At 35.1% G+C, this 12609-nt stretch overlaps 1 protein-coding gene across 4 annotated transcripts in view; it reads left to right on the top strand.

Moving 5' to 3' along the window:
- The window catches only part of LOC118913597 (neurotrypsin), a 76300-nt gene that overhangs the window by 44791 nt on the left and 18900 nt on the right, over positions 1 to 12609 (top strand). For all 4 annotated transcript variants that reach the window (XM_057502594.1, XM_057502593.1, XM_057502595.1 and 1 more), the window contains one exon: positions 9811 to 9952. In XM_057502594.1, the coding sequence (XP_057358577.1) occupies positions 9811 to 9952 (142 nt within the window). The remainder of the gene's footprint in view (positions 1 to 9810; positions 9953 to 12609) is intronic.

Below are 12609 nucleotides of genomic sequence, written 5' to 3'. Positions count from 1 at the left end.
CTCTCTACCCTCCCATTCTCCCCAGTCTCTTTCCCTTTGGTAACTGTTAATCCATTCTTGGGTTCTGTGATTCTGCTGCTGTTTTGTTCCTTCAGTTTTTCTATTGTTCTTATACTCCACAGATGAGTGAAATCATTTGCTATTTATCTTTCTCCGCTTGGCTTATTTCACTGAGCATAATACCCTCTAGCTCCATCCATGTTGTTGCAAATGGTAGGATTTGTTTTCTTCTTATGGCTGAATAATATTCCATTGTGTATATGTACCACATCTTCTTTATCCATTCATCTACTGATGGACACTTAGGTTGCTTCCATTTCTTGGCTATTGTAAATAGTGCTGCAATAAACATAGAGGTGCATCTGTCTTTTTCAAACTGGAGTGCTGCACTCTTAGGGTAAATTCCTAGAAGTGGAATTCCTGGGTCAAATGGTAAGTCTATTTTGAGCATTTTGAGGAACCTCCATACTGCTTTCCACAATGGTTGAATTAATTTACATTCCCACCAGCAGTGTAGGTGGGTTCCCCTTTATCCACAACCTCGCCAACATTTGTTTTTGTTTGTCTTGGATGGTAGCCATCCTTACTGGTGTGAGGTGATATCTCATTGTGGTTTTAATTTGCATTTCTCTGATAACTAGCGATGTGGAGCATCTTTTCATGTGTCTGTTGGCCATCTGTATTTCTTTTTTGGACAACTGTCTGTTCAGTTCCTCTGCCCATTTTTTAATTGGATTATTTGCTTTTTGTTTGTTGAGGTGCACGAGATCTTTATATATTTTGGATGTCAAGCCTTTATCGGAAATGTCATTTGCGAATATATTCTCCCATACTGTAGGGTACCTTTTTGTTCTGTTGATGGTGTCCGTTGCTGTACAGAAGCTTTTCAGCTTGATATAGTCCCACTTGTTCATTTTTGCTTTTGTTTTCCTTGCCCAGGGAGATATGTTCATGAAGAAGTCACTAATGTTTATGTCCAAGAGATTTTTGCCTATGCTTTTTTCTAAGTTTTATGGTATCATGACTTACATTCAGGTCTTTGATCCATTTTGAATTTACTTTTGTGTATGGGGTTAGACAGTGATCCAGTTTCATTCTCTTACATATAGCTGTCCAGTTTTGCCAGCACCATCTGTTGAAGAGACTGTCATTTCCCCATTGTATGTCTATGGCTCCTTTATCGAATAGTAATTGACCATATATGTTTGGGTTAATGTCTGGAGTCTCTAATCTGTTCCACTGGTCTGTGGCTCTGTTCTTGTGCCAGTACCAAATTGTCTTGATTACTGTGGCTTTGTAGTAGAGCTTGAAGTTGGGGAGTGAGATCCCTGCCACTTTATTCTTCCTTCTCACGATTGCTTTGGCTATTCGGGGTCTTTGGTGTTTCCATATGAATTTTTGAATTATTTGTCCCAGTTCGTTGAAGAATGTTGCTGGTAATTTGATTGGGATTACATCAAATCTGTATATTGCATTGGGCAGGATGGCCATTTTGACGATATTAATTCTTGCTATCCAGGAACATGGGATGAGTTACCATTTGTTATTGTCCTCTCTAATTTCTCTTAAGAGTGTCTTATAGTTTTCAGGGTATAGGTCTTTCACTTCTTTGGTTAGGTTTATTCCTAGGTATTTTATTCTTTTTGATGCAATTGTGAATGGAATTTTCCTGATTTCTCTTTCTATTGGTTCATTGTTAGTGTATAGAAAAGCCACAAATTTCTGTGTGTTAATATTGTATCCTGCAACTTTGCTGTATTCTGATATCAGTTCTAGTAGTTTTGGAGTGGAGTCTTTAGGGTTTTTTATGTACAATATCATGTCATCTGCAAATAGTGACAGTTTGACTTCTTCTTTACCAATCTGGATGCCTTGTATTTCTTTGTTTTGTCAGATTGTCATGGCTAGGACCTCCAGTACCACGTTGAATAACAGTGGGGAGAGTGGGCATCCCTGTCTTGTTCCTGATCTCAGAGGAAAAGCTTTCAGCCTCTCGCTGTTCAGTATGATGTTGGCTGTGGGTTTATCATATATGGCCTTTATTATGTTGAGGTACTTGCCCTCTATACCCATTTTGCTGAGTTTTTATCATGAATGGATATTGAATTTTGTCAAATGCTTTTTCAGCATCTATGGAGATGATCATGTGGTTTTTGTCCTTCTTTTTGTTGATGTGGTGGATGATGTTGATGGACTTTGGAATGTTGTACCATCCTTGCATTCCTGGGATGAATCCCACTTGGTCATGGTGTACAATCCTTTTGATGTATTTTTGAATTCAGTTTGCTAATATTTTGTTGAGTATTTTTGCATCTACATTCATCAGGGATATTGGTCTGTAATTTTCTTTTTTGGTGGGGTCTTTGCCTGGTTTTGGTATTAGGGTGATGTTGGCTTCACAGAATGAGTTTGGGAGTATTCCCTCCTCTTATTTTTTGGAAAACATTAAGGAGAATAGGTATTATATCTTCTCTGTATGTCTAATAAAATTCCGAGGTAAATCCATCTGGCCCAGGCGTTTGTTTCTTGGGTAGTTTTTTGATTACTGCTTCAATTTCTTTGCTGGTAATTGTTTTGTTTAGATTTTGTATTTCTTCCTTGGTCTGTCTTGGAAGGTTGTATTTTTCTAGGAAGTTGTCCATTTCCCTAGGTTTTCCAGCTCCTTAGCATATAGGTTTTCATAGTAGTCTCTAATAATTCTTTGTATTTCTGTTGGGTCCATTGTGATGTTTCCTTTCTCATTTCTGATTCTGTTGCTGTGTTGACTCTCTTTCTTTCTTAATAAGTTTGGCTAGAGGCTTATGTATTTTGTTTATTTTCTCAAAGAACCAGCTCTTGGTTTCATTGATTTTTTTCTGTTGTTTTATTCTTCTCAATTTTATCTATTTCTTCTCTGATCTTTATTATTTCCCTCCTTCTACTGACTTTAGGCCTCATTTGTTCTTCTTTTTCCAATTTTGATAATTGTGATGTTAGACTATTCATTTGGGTTTGTTCTTCCTTCTTTAAATATGCTTGGATTGCTATATACTTTCCTCTTAAGACTGCTTTTGCTGCGTCCCACAGAAGTTGGGGCTTTGTGTTGTTGTTGTCATTTATTTCCATATATTGCTGGATCTCCATTTTAATTTGGTCGTTGATCCATTGACTATTTAGAAGCGTGTTGTTAAGCCTCCATGTGTTTGTGAGCCTTTTTGCTTTCTTTGTACAATTTATTTCTAGTTTTATACCTTTGTGGTCTGAAAAGTTGGTTGGTAGGATTTCAATCTTTCTGAATTTACTGAGGCTCTTTTTGTGGCCTAGTATGTGGTCTATTCTGGAGAATGTTCCATGTGCACTTGAGAAGAATGTGTATCCTGTTGCTTTTGGGTGTAGAGTTCTATAGATGTCTATTAGGTCCATCTGTTCTATTGTGTTGTTCAGTGCCTGTGTGTCCTTACTTATTTTCTGTCTGGTGGATCTGTCCTTTGGAGTGAATGATGTGTTGAAGTCTTCTAAAATGATTGCAGTGCATTCTATTTCCTCCTTTAGTTCTGTTAGTATTTGTTTCACGTATGCTGGTGCTCCTGTGTTGGGTGCATATATATTTATAATGGTTATATCCTCTTGTTGGACTGAGCCCCTTATCATTATGTAATGTTCTTCTTTATCTCTTGTTACTTTCTTTGTTTTGAGGTCTATTTTGTCTGACACTAGTACTGCAACACCTGCTTTTCTCTCCCTATTGTTTGCCTGAGATATCTTTTTCCAACCCTTGACTTTTAGTCTGTGCATGTCTTTCGGTTTGAGGTGAGTCTCTTGTAAGCGGCATATAGATGGGTCTTGTTTTTTTATCCATTCACTGACTCTATGTCTTTTGATTGGTGCGTTCAGTCCATTTACATTTAGGGTGATTAGAGATAGGTATGTACTTATTGCCATTTCAGGCTTTAGATTCATGGTTACCAAAGGTTCCAGGTTACTTTCCTTACTATGTAAGAGTCTAAATTAACTCACTTAGTATGCTTTTACAAACACAATCTAAAGGTTCTTTTCTATTTCTCCTCCTTTTTTCTTCCTCCTTCGTTCTTTGTATATTAGGTATCAAATTCTGTACTTTTTGTCTATCCCTTGATTGACTTTGGGGATAGTCAATTTAATTTTGTGTTTGCCTCGCAATCAGCTGCTCCATCCTCCCTACTGTGGTTTTACTACCTCTGGTGACAGCTATCCTACCCTAGGAACACTTCCATCTATAGCAGTCCCTCCAAATAGACTGCAGAGATGGTTTGTGGGAGGTAAACTCTCTCAGCTTTTGCTTATCTGGAAAGTGTTTAGTCCCTCCTTCAAATTTAAATGATAATATCACTGGAAAAAGTAATCCTGGTTCCAGGCCCTTCTGCTTCATGGCATTAAATACATCATGCCACTCCCTTCTGGCCTGTAAGGTTTCTGGTCAGAAGTCTGCTGTTAGCTTGATGGGCTTTCCTTTGTATGTGATCTTATTTCTGCCTCTGGCTGCTTTTAATAGTCTGTCCTTATCCTTGATCTTTCCCATTTTAATTACTGTGTGTCTTGCTGTTATCTTCCTTGGGTCCCTTGTGTAGGGGCATCTGTGGATTTCCATGGCCTGAGAGACTATCTCCTTCCCCAGATTGGGGAAGTTTTCTGCAACTACCTCCTCAAAGACACTTTCTATCCCTTTTTCTCTCTCTTCTTCTTCTGGTATCCCTATAATGCGAATATTGTTCCGCTTTGATTGGTCACACAGTTCTCTCAATATTCTTTCATTTTTAGAGATCCTTTTTTTTCTTTGTGCCTCAGCTTCTTTGTATTCTTCTTCTCTAGTTTCTATTTCATTTATTGTCTCCTCCACTGTATCCAACCTGCTTTTAATACCCTCCATCGTGTTCTTCAATGATTGGATCTCTGACCTGAATTCATTCCTGAGTTCTGGGATGTCTTTCCGTACCTCCATTAGAATGTTGATGATTTTTATTTTGCACTCCCTTTCAGGAAGAGTCACAAGGACCATATCATTTAAATCTTTCTCGGGAGTTGTCTTAACAATTTTACTCTGGACAAGGTTCCTTTGGTGTTTCATGTTTGTATATGACGCCCTCTAGTGTCCAGAAACTCTTCTGGAGCTGCTCAGCCCCTGAAGCAATGTCCAGGGTTGCAGGGGCTTGGTACTGGTGCCCCGTTCTGTGAGGTCTGCTCTTTTCTCCAGGTGTGTGCAGTCTGACGCTGTCCTCTTTCCTGTTGCTCTCTCAGGATTAGTTGTGCCAATTAAATTTTCTAATTGCATCCAGTTTTAGGAGGAAGCCTCTGTCTCTCCTCTCTCCCCGCCATCTGTAATCTCAATCTTGTCTTTGACTTTTAATAATCAATTTCCTATAACGCACTAATTTTCAATAATTTACATTCAGAGAAAAATGATTTTTGAGTCTTCCCACCAATATAAAATTTCAACTCCTAACATATTTTCTCCTACAGCCTAAGTTTCTCACTAAAAATGTTTATAATCATGCATATCTGAAAGATGAAGCTGCAATACCCATTCCCAAACTCATTGGTCACCTATTCTGACTTTCCTTTACCTTACATTCTGATGAATGATTTGAGACAGAATTTAAAAAAAAATCAGAACAAAACAATAACTCTCTCTTCCAGACTCCCCATGATTCATTTCTTCTTTATTCCTGAGCCCTTGTCAATCACTGGTCGCCAGCCATCCAATCCACTACCATGTCCTAACCTAGGTTTTTCAGGTCTCTCAGTGGATTATCTGGAGCAAATCACCTACCCATTTTTCTAAGATACCCTGTTACTCTAGAAACCCATCAGGGTCCTTTCCTACTCCCCAGTTCCAAATTTCCTTCTACTTGTAATTGGATAGAAGGTGAGAAAGCTTGTCTAACAGTCTCGCGATATTTGTGGGAAAAGATCCCTTTGTGAGCAGAGTGTACCTACATGTCTTTGATAGACTTAACATGTCGTGAGGAGGACAAAATAAGTATGAATGAAAAATACAGATGGACGTATTCAAAAGACTTGCCAGGACACTACCATAGTTCTCTTATATCTACACATGTATTTTTGTGGATAGATGTTAAAGTAACCACAGGTGGTCCTTTCTTTTCCCCTCAGGGCTGAATCAACCCCCTTTGTATCCTCCCGTTTTGAGACTGTGAAGCTTAAATACTTCCATTATAAAATAACAGAACTTATGGAATCCCACAATATTAACCATATTGTATATTTGAGGTTGTCAGAGTATATGGATGGTTCCTCAGTGTACTCTGAACTGTGAGGTGATGGTGACTCACTGCACTAATCAACATAATACCAAGTTAGATATACAACATTTTACTCCATCTCTTATAGGACATGCTTCCAATTTTGTGTCTTTTCATTTATTCTCTTCCCTTGCTTCTTTCTTTTTATGGAAGATTTATGATCCTTCCAGGGTTTATAATGAATGATTACATGTGGTTTGGGGAGATAGTTCTCTTTTTGCTGGGAATGGATCCTCTTAGCCCCCGGTAGCGGGTATTTGGGTCATGGATTGATCTATTCAGGCACACTCTATCAGTGTGATGAAATACTATAAATACTATACTGTAAATACTCCAGGTAATGAAATACCATAAATACTATACAAAATGCCATAATCTAAATTCTCTGAAGGCCTATTTGGTTAAATATATGCATATAATTAGGACAACTAATCTTTTCAGTTCCCCTGAAAATCTGTTTAATTCTAGAATTCTAGATACATTTTTAAAAAATTTAAAAAGCTGAGGGTGGTAATTATTAATAAAACATGTTTTATTAATTATTAATAAAACAATTATTAATAAAACCATTTTTATGAATCTCTGTGATCCTAATTTTAGTAATATAGCTATTAACTATTCATTTGTCTGAGGAACATTATGTCTGAGCCAAATATACTTTTGGAATAGAATCACACTACCATTGATTCCTCCAAAGAGATCATTACTTTCCCACTCACATTTAAAAGTGAAGCTTAGAGAAGGGGATTGTAGAAGAATGATATAACAATATCATTTTAAAAACAGTTCAGTTTTTTTACTTTTTTGGCACTAAGATAATGAGCTGTTGGACTATTATTGTTTTCAACTATTTGAAGTGTAATTTGTGGACCTTAACTTTAAATGTGAATGAAGCTGTTCTCAAAATTAGTAATAGTTCAGTAGACACTTTCTGTATTTGGGTGTGTGGTAGATATAATGCTCAAAAGCACTATTCTAAGTGAATAAAAGTAATTTTAGGAAGAATTCATTTAATGTCTGTGAATTAAGGGGAAAATTTGTGGGATGGTAAAGATGTGGATTTCTTGTTTTAATACTGCATTAATTCTAACTTCAGAGTAGTAAATCCTATCAGATTTCTTTCACAGTGAGATTGTCTGTTACTCAATCTTACAATATAAACTTTGACTTTTAATTTACATTTATGCTAGATTTTCAAAAAAATATTGTTTAAAAAATAGTATATTAAAATACTGTTACAGGAAAATTAAAGACAGCACTATTGGTAGTGAAAGGCTGAGATATACAATTAAAAATACTAGGACTGTTAATTTTTTCCAAGCATTTTATATTTAAGATTTTAGAAATAAAATATCATGTATATTATTACTACATAACAGAACGAACTTAAACAGTGAGGTGGTATTGATAGAATGGCTTTTGTCATTCAGTTTCCCTTCAAGCATTGAAAATGCAATGACTTTGTAAAATGAATGGCTAAACTTAGGTTCAGAAGTATTTATGTGTTATTTTTATAAAGCATGCAACATAGGCTTAAAAGTACTTTATCATTTAAATTTTTATGGTGTATGAAAAACTGCCCATAAAACAACTGGGATGAAATGTGGAGATCTAATTCTGTGTGCATGTGTTTTCTTAATATTAGGCCAAAGATCCAAAAATGTAAAAATCGAAAACTTTAAGAAAAGAATTTCATCTGTTTTGATTTACTCTTTGAGGAACACTTTTTTACCCAGCCCTCTTACAAAGAACCCAAAATTTCAGATTCATTAATAAGAAATGTAAAGTTTCAAATATACTGTATTTTGTGACACAGCAAAAATCCCCAGTTTTTTAGCTAATGTAAGCAGTGCATAGTGTAGGCACTCCATAAGCATTTGTAAATTTTGGCTTTGCTATATTGATTCTACTAGGATGCCTGTCCCATGAAGTGAGTATAATCAGGGACCGAAACTACAGAGCCAGCAACTTGGGGTGTAACAAAGAAGGAATCAGAAGTATAAATGGATTAGAAGAATCAATAGAATTTGTCCATCTTGCCATCAGTGTTTTCCTTCAGTTAACAAATGTCAATCTATTAATTTCAGTATGTTGGTTTAAACATATATTAAGTGATACTTTGTTTATTAGCTGCTTACTCTACCTTCTTAGTTTTGATAATTTCACTTGCTTCTTTGTATTCCCTACATCCCTATCAGTAAATCTTTGGTGTTCGGAAGCTGGAGACTCTTCCAATAACTAGGTAATCTAAAATATGTGTCTTAGTTTGCTTGGGCTGTGCAACGAAGTACCAGAGATTGGGTTTTTAAATGACAGGTTTTTTATTTTGTCAGTTCTGGAGACTAGAAATCCAAAATCAAGGGGTCAGCAGGGCTGGGATGGAAGGATCTATTCTAGGCCTCTCTCCCCTTGTCTTGTAGATGACCATCTTCTTCCTGTAACTCTTCACACTGTCTTTACTTTGTGTCCAAATTTTCCCTTTTTATGAGGGCACCAGTAGTACTGGACTAGGGTCCACCCTAATGACCCCACAATTCAACCCATGATAGTGTGCAAGCTACAGTGAGGACTTCCAGTTACAATTCACCGTATTTATTGGAGTCAATAGAAATGTGTGAGACTCTACAAGTCACTTCATTTTTATAACTTCAGTTTGCAAGAGATCAGCTTTTCAATTATAAAAAAAAATTGAATGATTTATTTATTTATTATTATTTTTCAATTTTCTGGTTATAGTTGATGTATATTAGTTTCAGATGTACAACATAATGATTAGATAGTTGTATACACTGAGAAATGATCACGTAAGTCTAACATCTGTCACTTGACACAGTTACAAAAAGCTTTTTTAAATTGCAATGAGAACTTTTGAGATCTACTCTCTTAGCAGCTTTCAAATATACAATACAGTATTGTTAGCTATAGTCACCATGCTGTTCTTACATTCCCACTGAACTTTTAAATCTCAGTAGTTTTACGAGTTAAGCACTTCCTTTCGAATCACTAGTAAATAGAAAGCCTGCGATGGAAATTTTCCTTGTTAACTGCCTTCCTTTTTCTCTCTGGAATACAAGTTCTCATGCATTCCAAAGGTATATCTATTTATACTTTCCCCAAAACCTTAGCCTTGGGATATAAATTTCTAGCTATATTCACAGATAAATGAAAGACATGAAACAAAACAATTCTAAGGAAATGTCTTTTACTATGTTAGTGGTGATAAAACCATTCACAATTTTACAGTGCTATTCATTCATTCATTTATTCAACAAACAGCTATTGCATGTCTTCTGTATGCCAGGCGCTGTTCCAAGTGCTGGGATACAAAGGCAAACACTGAGCACTCTGACTTCAGGGCTTTAAAAGGTACAGCAAAAGTGGGGACAGTTTTTTATTGACACCTCTTCTCTATTGAATTGCCCAGCTGATTTTATAGTTGATTTTTAAGATGAATTGTATTTTATAAAGTCTGTCATGCTTTAACATCAGTTTTCTTGATTTGGCTTTTCTGATATTTTGAATTGTGACTTAGGTTTTCCTATCAGACTGATGGATGGAGAAAATAAGAAAGAAGGGCGAGTGGAGGTTTTTATCAACGGCCAGTGGGGAACAATTTGTGATGATGGGTGGACTGATAAAGATGCAGCTGTGATCTGTCGCCAGCTTGGCTACAAGTAAGGAAAACCTAATTATTTGGGTTGGTTATGTGATGAATATTTCTGACTTTTTAGGGTTGTTCTAATGAGTTGTTTCTTACCTAAAATTAATTTGTTATTCAGTTGAAAATACTGGCAGTATGTTGATGTAATTTTGAATTATAAAGAAATACTAAGTAGAGTCTATTTAAAATTTTCCCATTTCTCACAAGAAATATACAATTATGTTACATGAGAAATGTCGCTTTTATCTAATACCAAACAGTCTAATTTAAACTCATGACTCTTCTTAATACTTCCTTTGTCAGGCAAAGGTGTTAAACTTTGCTTTGTGATTTATGTTTCAACACTGTAACCTTTTAAGAGATTCTAGATTTATTGAAATTGCAGTTGGTTCCCTATATTTATAGCAGCTGTGTTCTCTAAAGTCACTGTGAATGCTGAATTAACAAATACTGAATCATTGCTTCAAGAACTGACGTTGAACAAGGCAATCCTCTGCCTTCTTGTTTTAGCTCTTCTACTTCCTAACAATTGTCCTTTTTGTGTTTTACTAGTATTTTTTTTGATAGTTTCACTGTTTAATGTGGCCTCCACTGTTTAGTGCTGAAGTGCTCTGTAGCATTCTTAAGTGCAAGAAGCTATGATGTGCTTTATGGAGAAAATAAGCATGTTAGATAGGCTTCATTCAGGCATGAGATGTAGTGGAAAAACACAGCACTAAGTATACTGGGAAAAGGACACTTGTTTATGTTTGAGAGCTGAAATCAAAAGGCAGATTGTCTTGTGAGATCTTTACGGGCAATGCAAATTTTTTGAGGCTTTGTGCAAGTCTGCAAATGACTGTGAAAGCATTTCAGGTATTTATTTTGGAGCTGCAAATATATGGAACATGTTACAGTTAAAGGGTTTTGAAATTTAAGTAAATATACATAAATTGCCTAGGTATATTACTCAAGTAGATTACTAACCGTGATTTCAATTTAAAAATATATGTTTAATTATATATGTGTATGTTAAATATTGATAAATTTAACTGGTTATTCCTATACAGAATATATTTTTATTTTTTAAAAGTATTTCTATTTTAATAAAAGTTCAAGTGTTTTTTCCTAAAGTTTTAATTCAAAGTTTTGTGTTTTTTTTAAATTAAATACTACTACAATTTACTGCTCAGTTTTGGCCCCAATTGCAATTCCAAGTGTCTTATGATCAATGGGCCCATTATTTGGTGATATAAATTTTCAGTGTTCAAAATTGGCATGTGACATAGATTTTCAGCTTTCAAAATATGGGATAGCAGAGGAAGATGGGAGGAGTCTACATTAGATGCCTAGGTTAATTTAATCAGCAATATAAGTTTTCTTTGCTTACTACATTTGTGAAACTCCATCCAATGTTTGAAAAAAAATTATTGTTTTCATCCCCAGTGAATCTCATTATCCAAAAATCAGCCAATAAAGTATATTGCTATTCGAGACTGGTTTCTTTGCCATACTTTTATATTTTTGGATTTAGTGATCCAGGAAACCTAGTATTACCTTTGGAAATATGAAAGGAAATAGGAAGGGTAAGATTAAATTTGATCCTTGAATCACATGTCTAAGCCAGGTTTAAGGAGGGATAAATTCATAAGCATACTCATTATACATTTGCACCTTTATTTCTTTCTATATCTTTCATTGCTTTTTACTTATCATCATTTACTCCATTTTACATTCAACTCGGTGAATTTAGGGACAAATAATACAAATTAGTTGAACAAAGTTTGTAGCAATTTTCAATACTATTTCTAATAATTATCAGGAAAAGCATTGAAAGGAGATCATTGTGTAATTGTTCTTTAAATAAAGTCTCTTAATAAGTTAAACCAGTAACAATGTTGCATACAAATTGGAAATCATCTGTGCACAATCTATAATTTGCCATCAGATAATATTTAAATGAGAATCATTTAGATATTTGATCAATCTAAACATCCTTGGCCATTTTTTAATTTTCCACTGAGGGGAAATGGAATTTCATATAAGAACAAATATGCATATAATTGTAAACTAGCGTGTGACTAGAGTAGGGGATTTTTTTCCCTCACGTCCACTTTGAATTGTTAAAAATCCTTAATAAAGCATTTGTTTCAAGAAATCAATCCAGAAAACTTAAGCTGTTGAAGGCTTGAGTCTTATTAATGGGAATTCCAGAGATCTGTTCCACAGCCAATTGTATCATATGTGAGGATTAGTCCTTGGTAACAGTGAGAATCAAAATAGCTTTAGAAAATTTTTTCACAATGGGAGAGACAGAAATGAAGTAATAAAAACCAGGAAACATGAATAGCAAGTAATATAGAAAATGCTTAGATTTAGATGGAAAATAAAAAGTAATGCATAATGATGTGTTACATAATGTCTGACAAAGTCGAGCATATGATCATATTGTTTTAGAGGGTTGAGAGAGAATGTGTTGATATCAGTTAAACTCACTAAGATTAAATAAATAGCCATGATGAACATTCCATTCTTTTTGAACTTTGTGTGAATCCATTAGCATGTATTTCAACATGACATTGTTCTTGAACTGCATATATATTCGAGTGGTATCCCTTAAAAGAATCCCTTAGAAAATGGGGTACACCTACTAATTTGGTAGAGACATAAAATTAAATATATCTAATTTTA

Source organism: Manis pentadactyla, chromosome 5, assembly GCF_030020395.1.
Source record: "Manis pentadactyla isolate mManPen7 chromosome 5, mManPen7.hap1, whole genome shotgun sequence".
NCBI classification, from domain to species: Eukaryota; Metazoa; Chordata; class Mammalia; order Pholidota; family Manidae; genus Manis; species Manis pentadactyla.
This window is presented reverse-complemented; position numbering and strand designations above follow the sequence as displayed.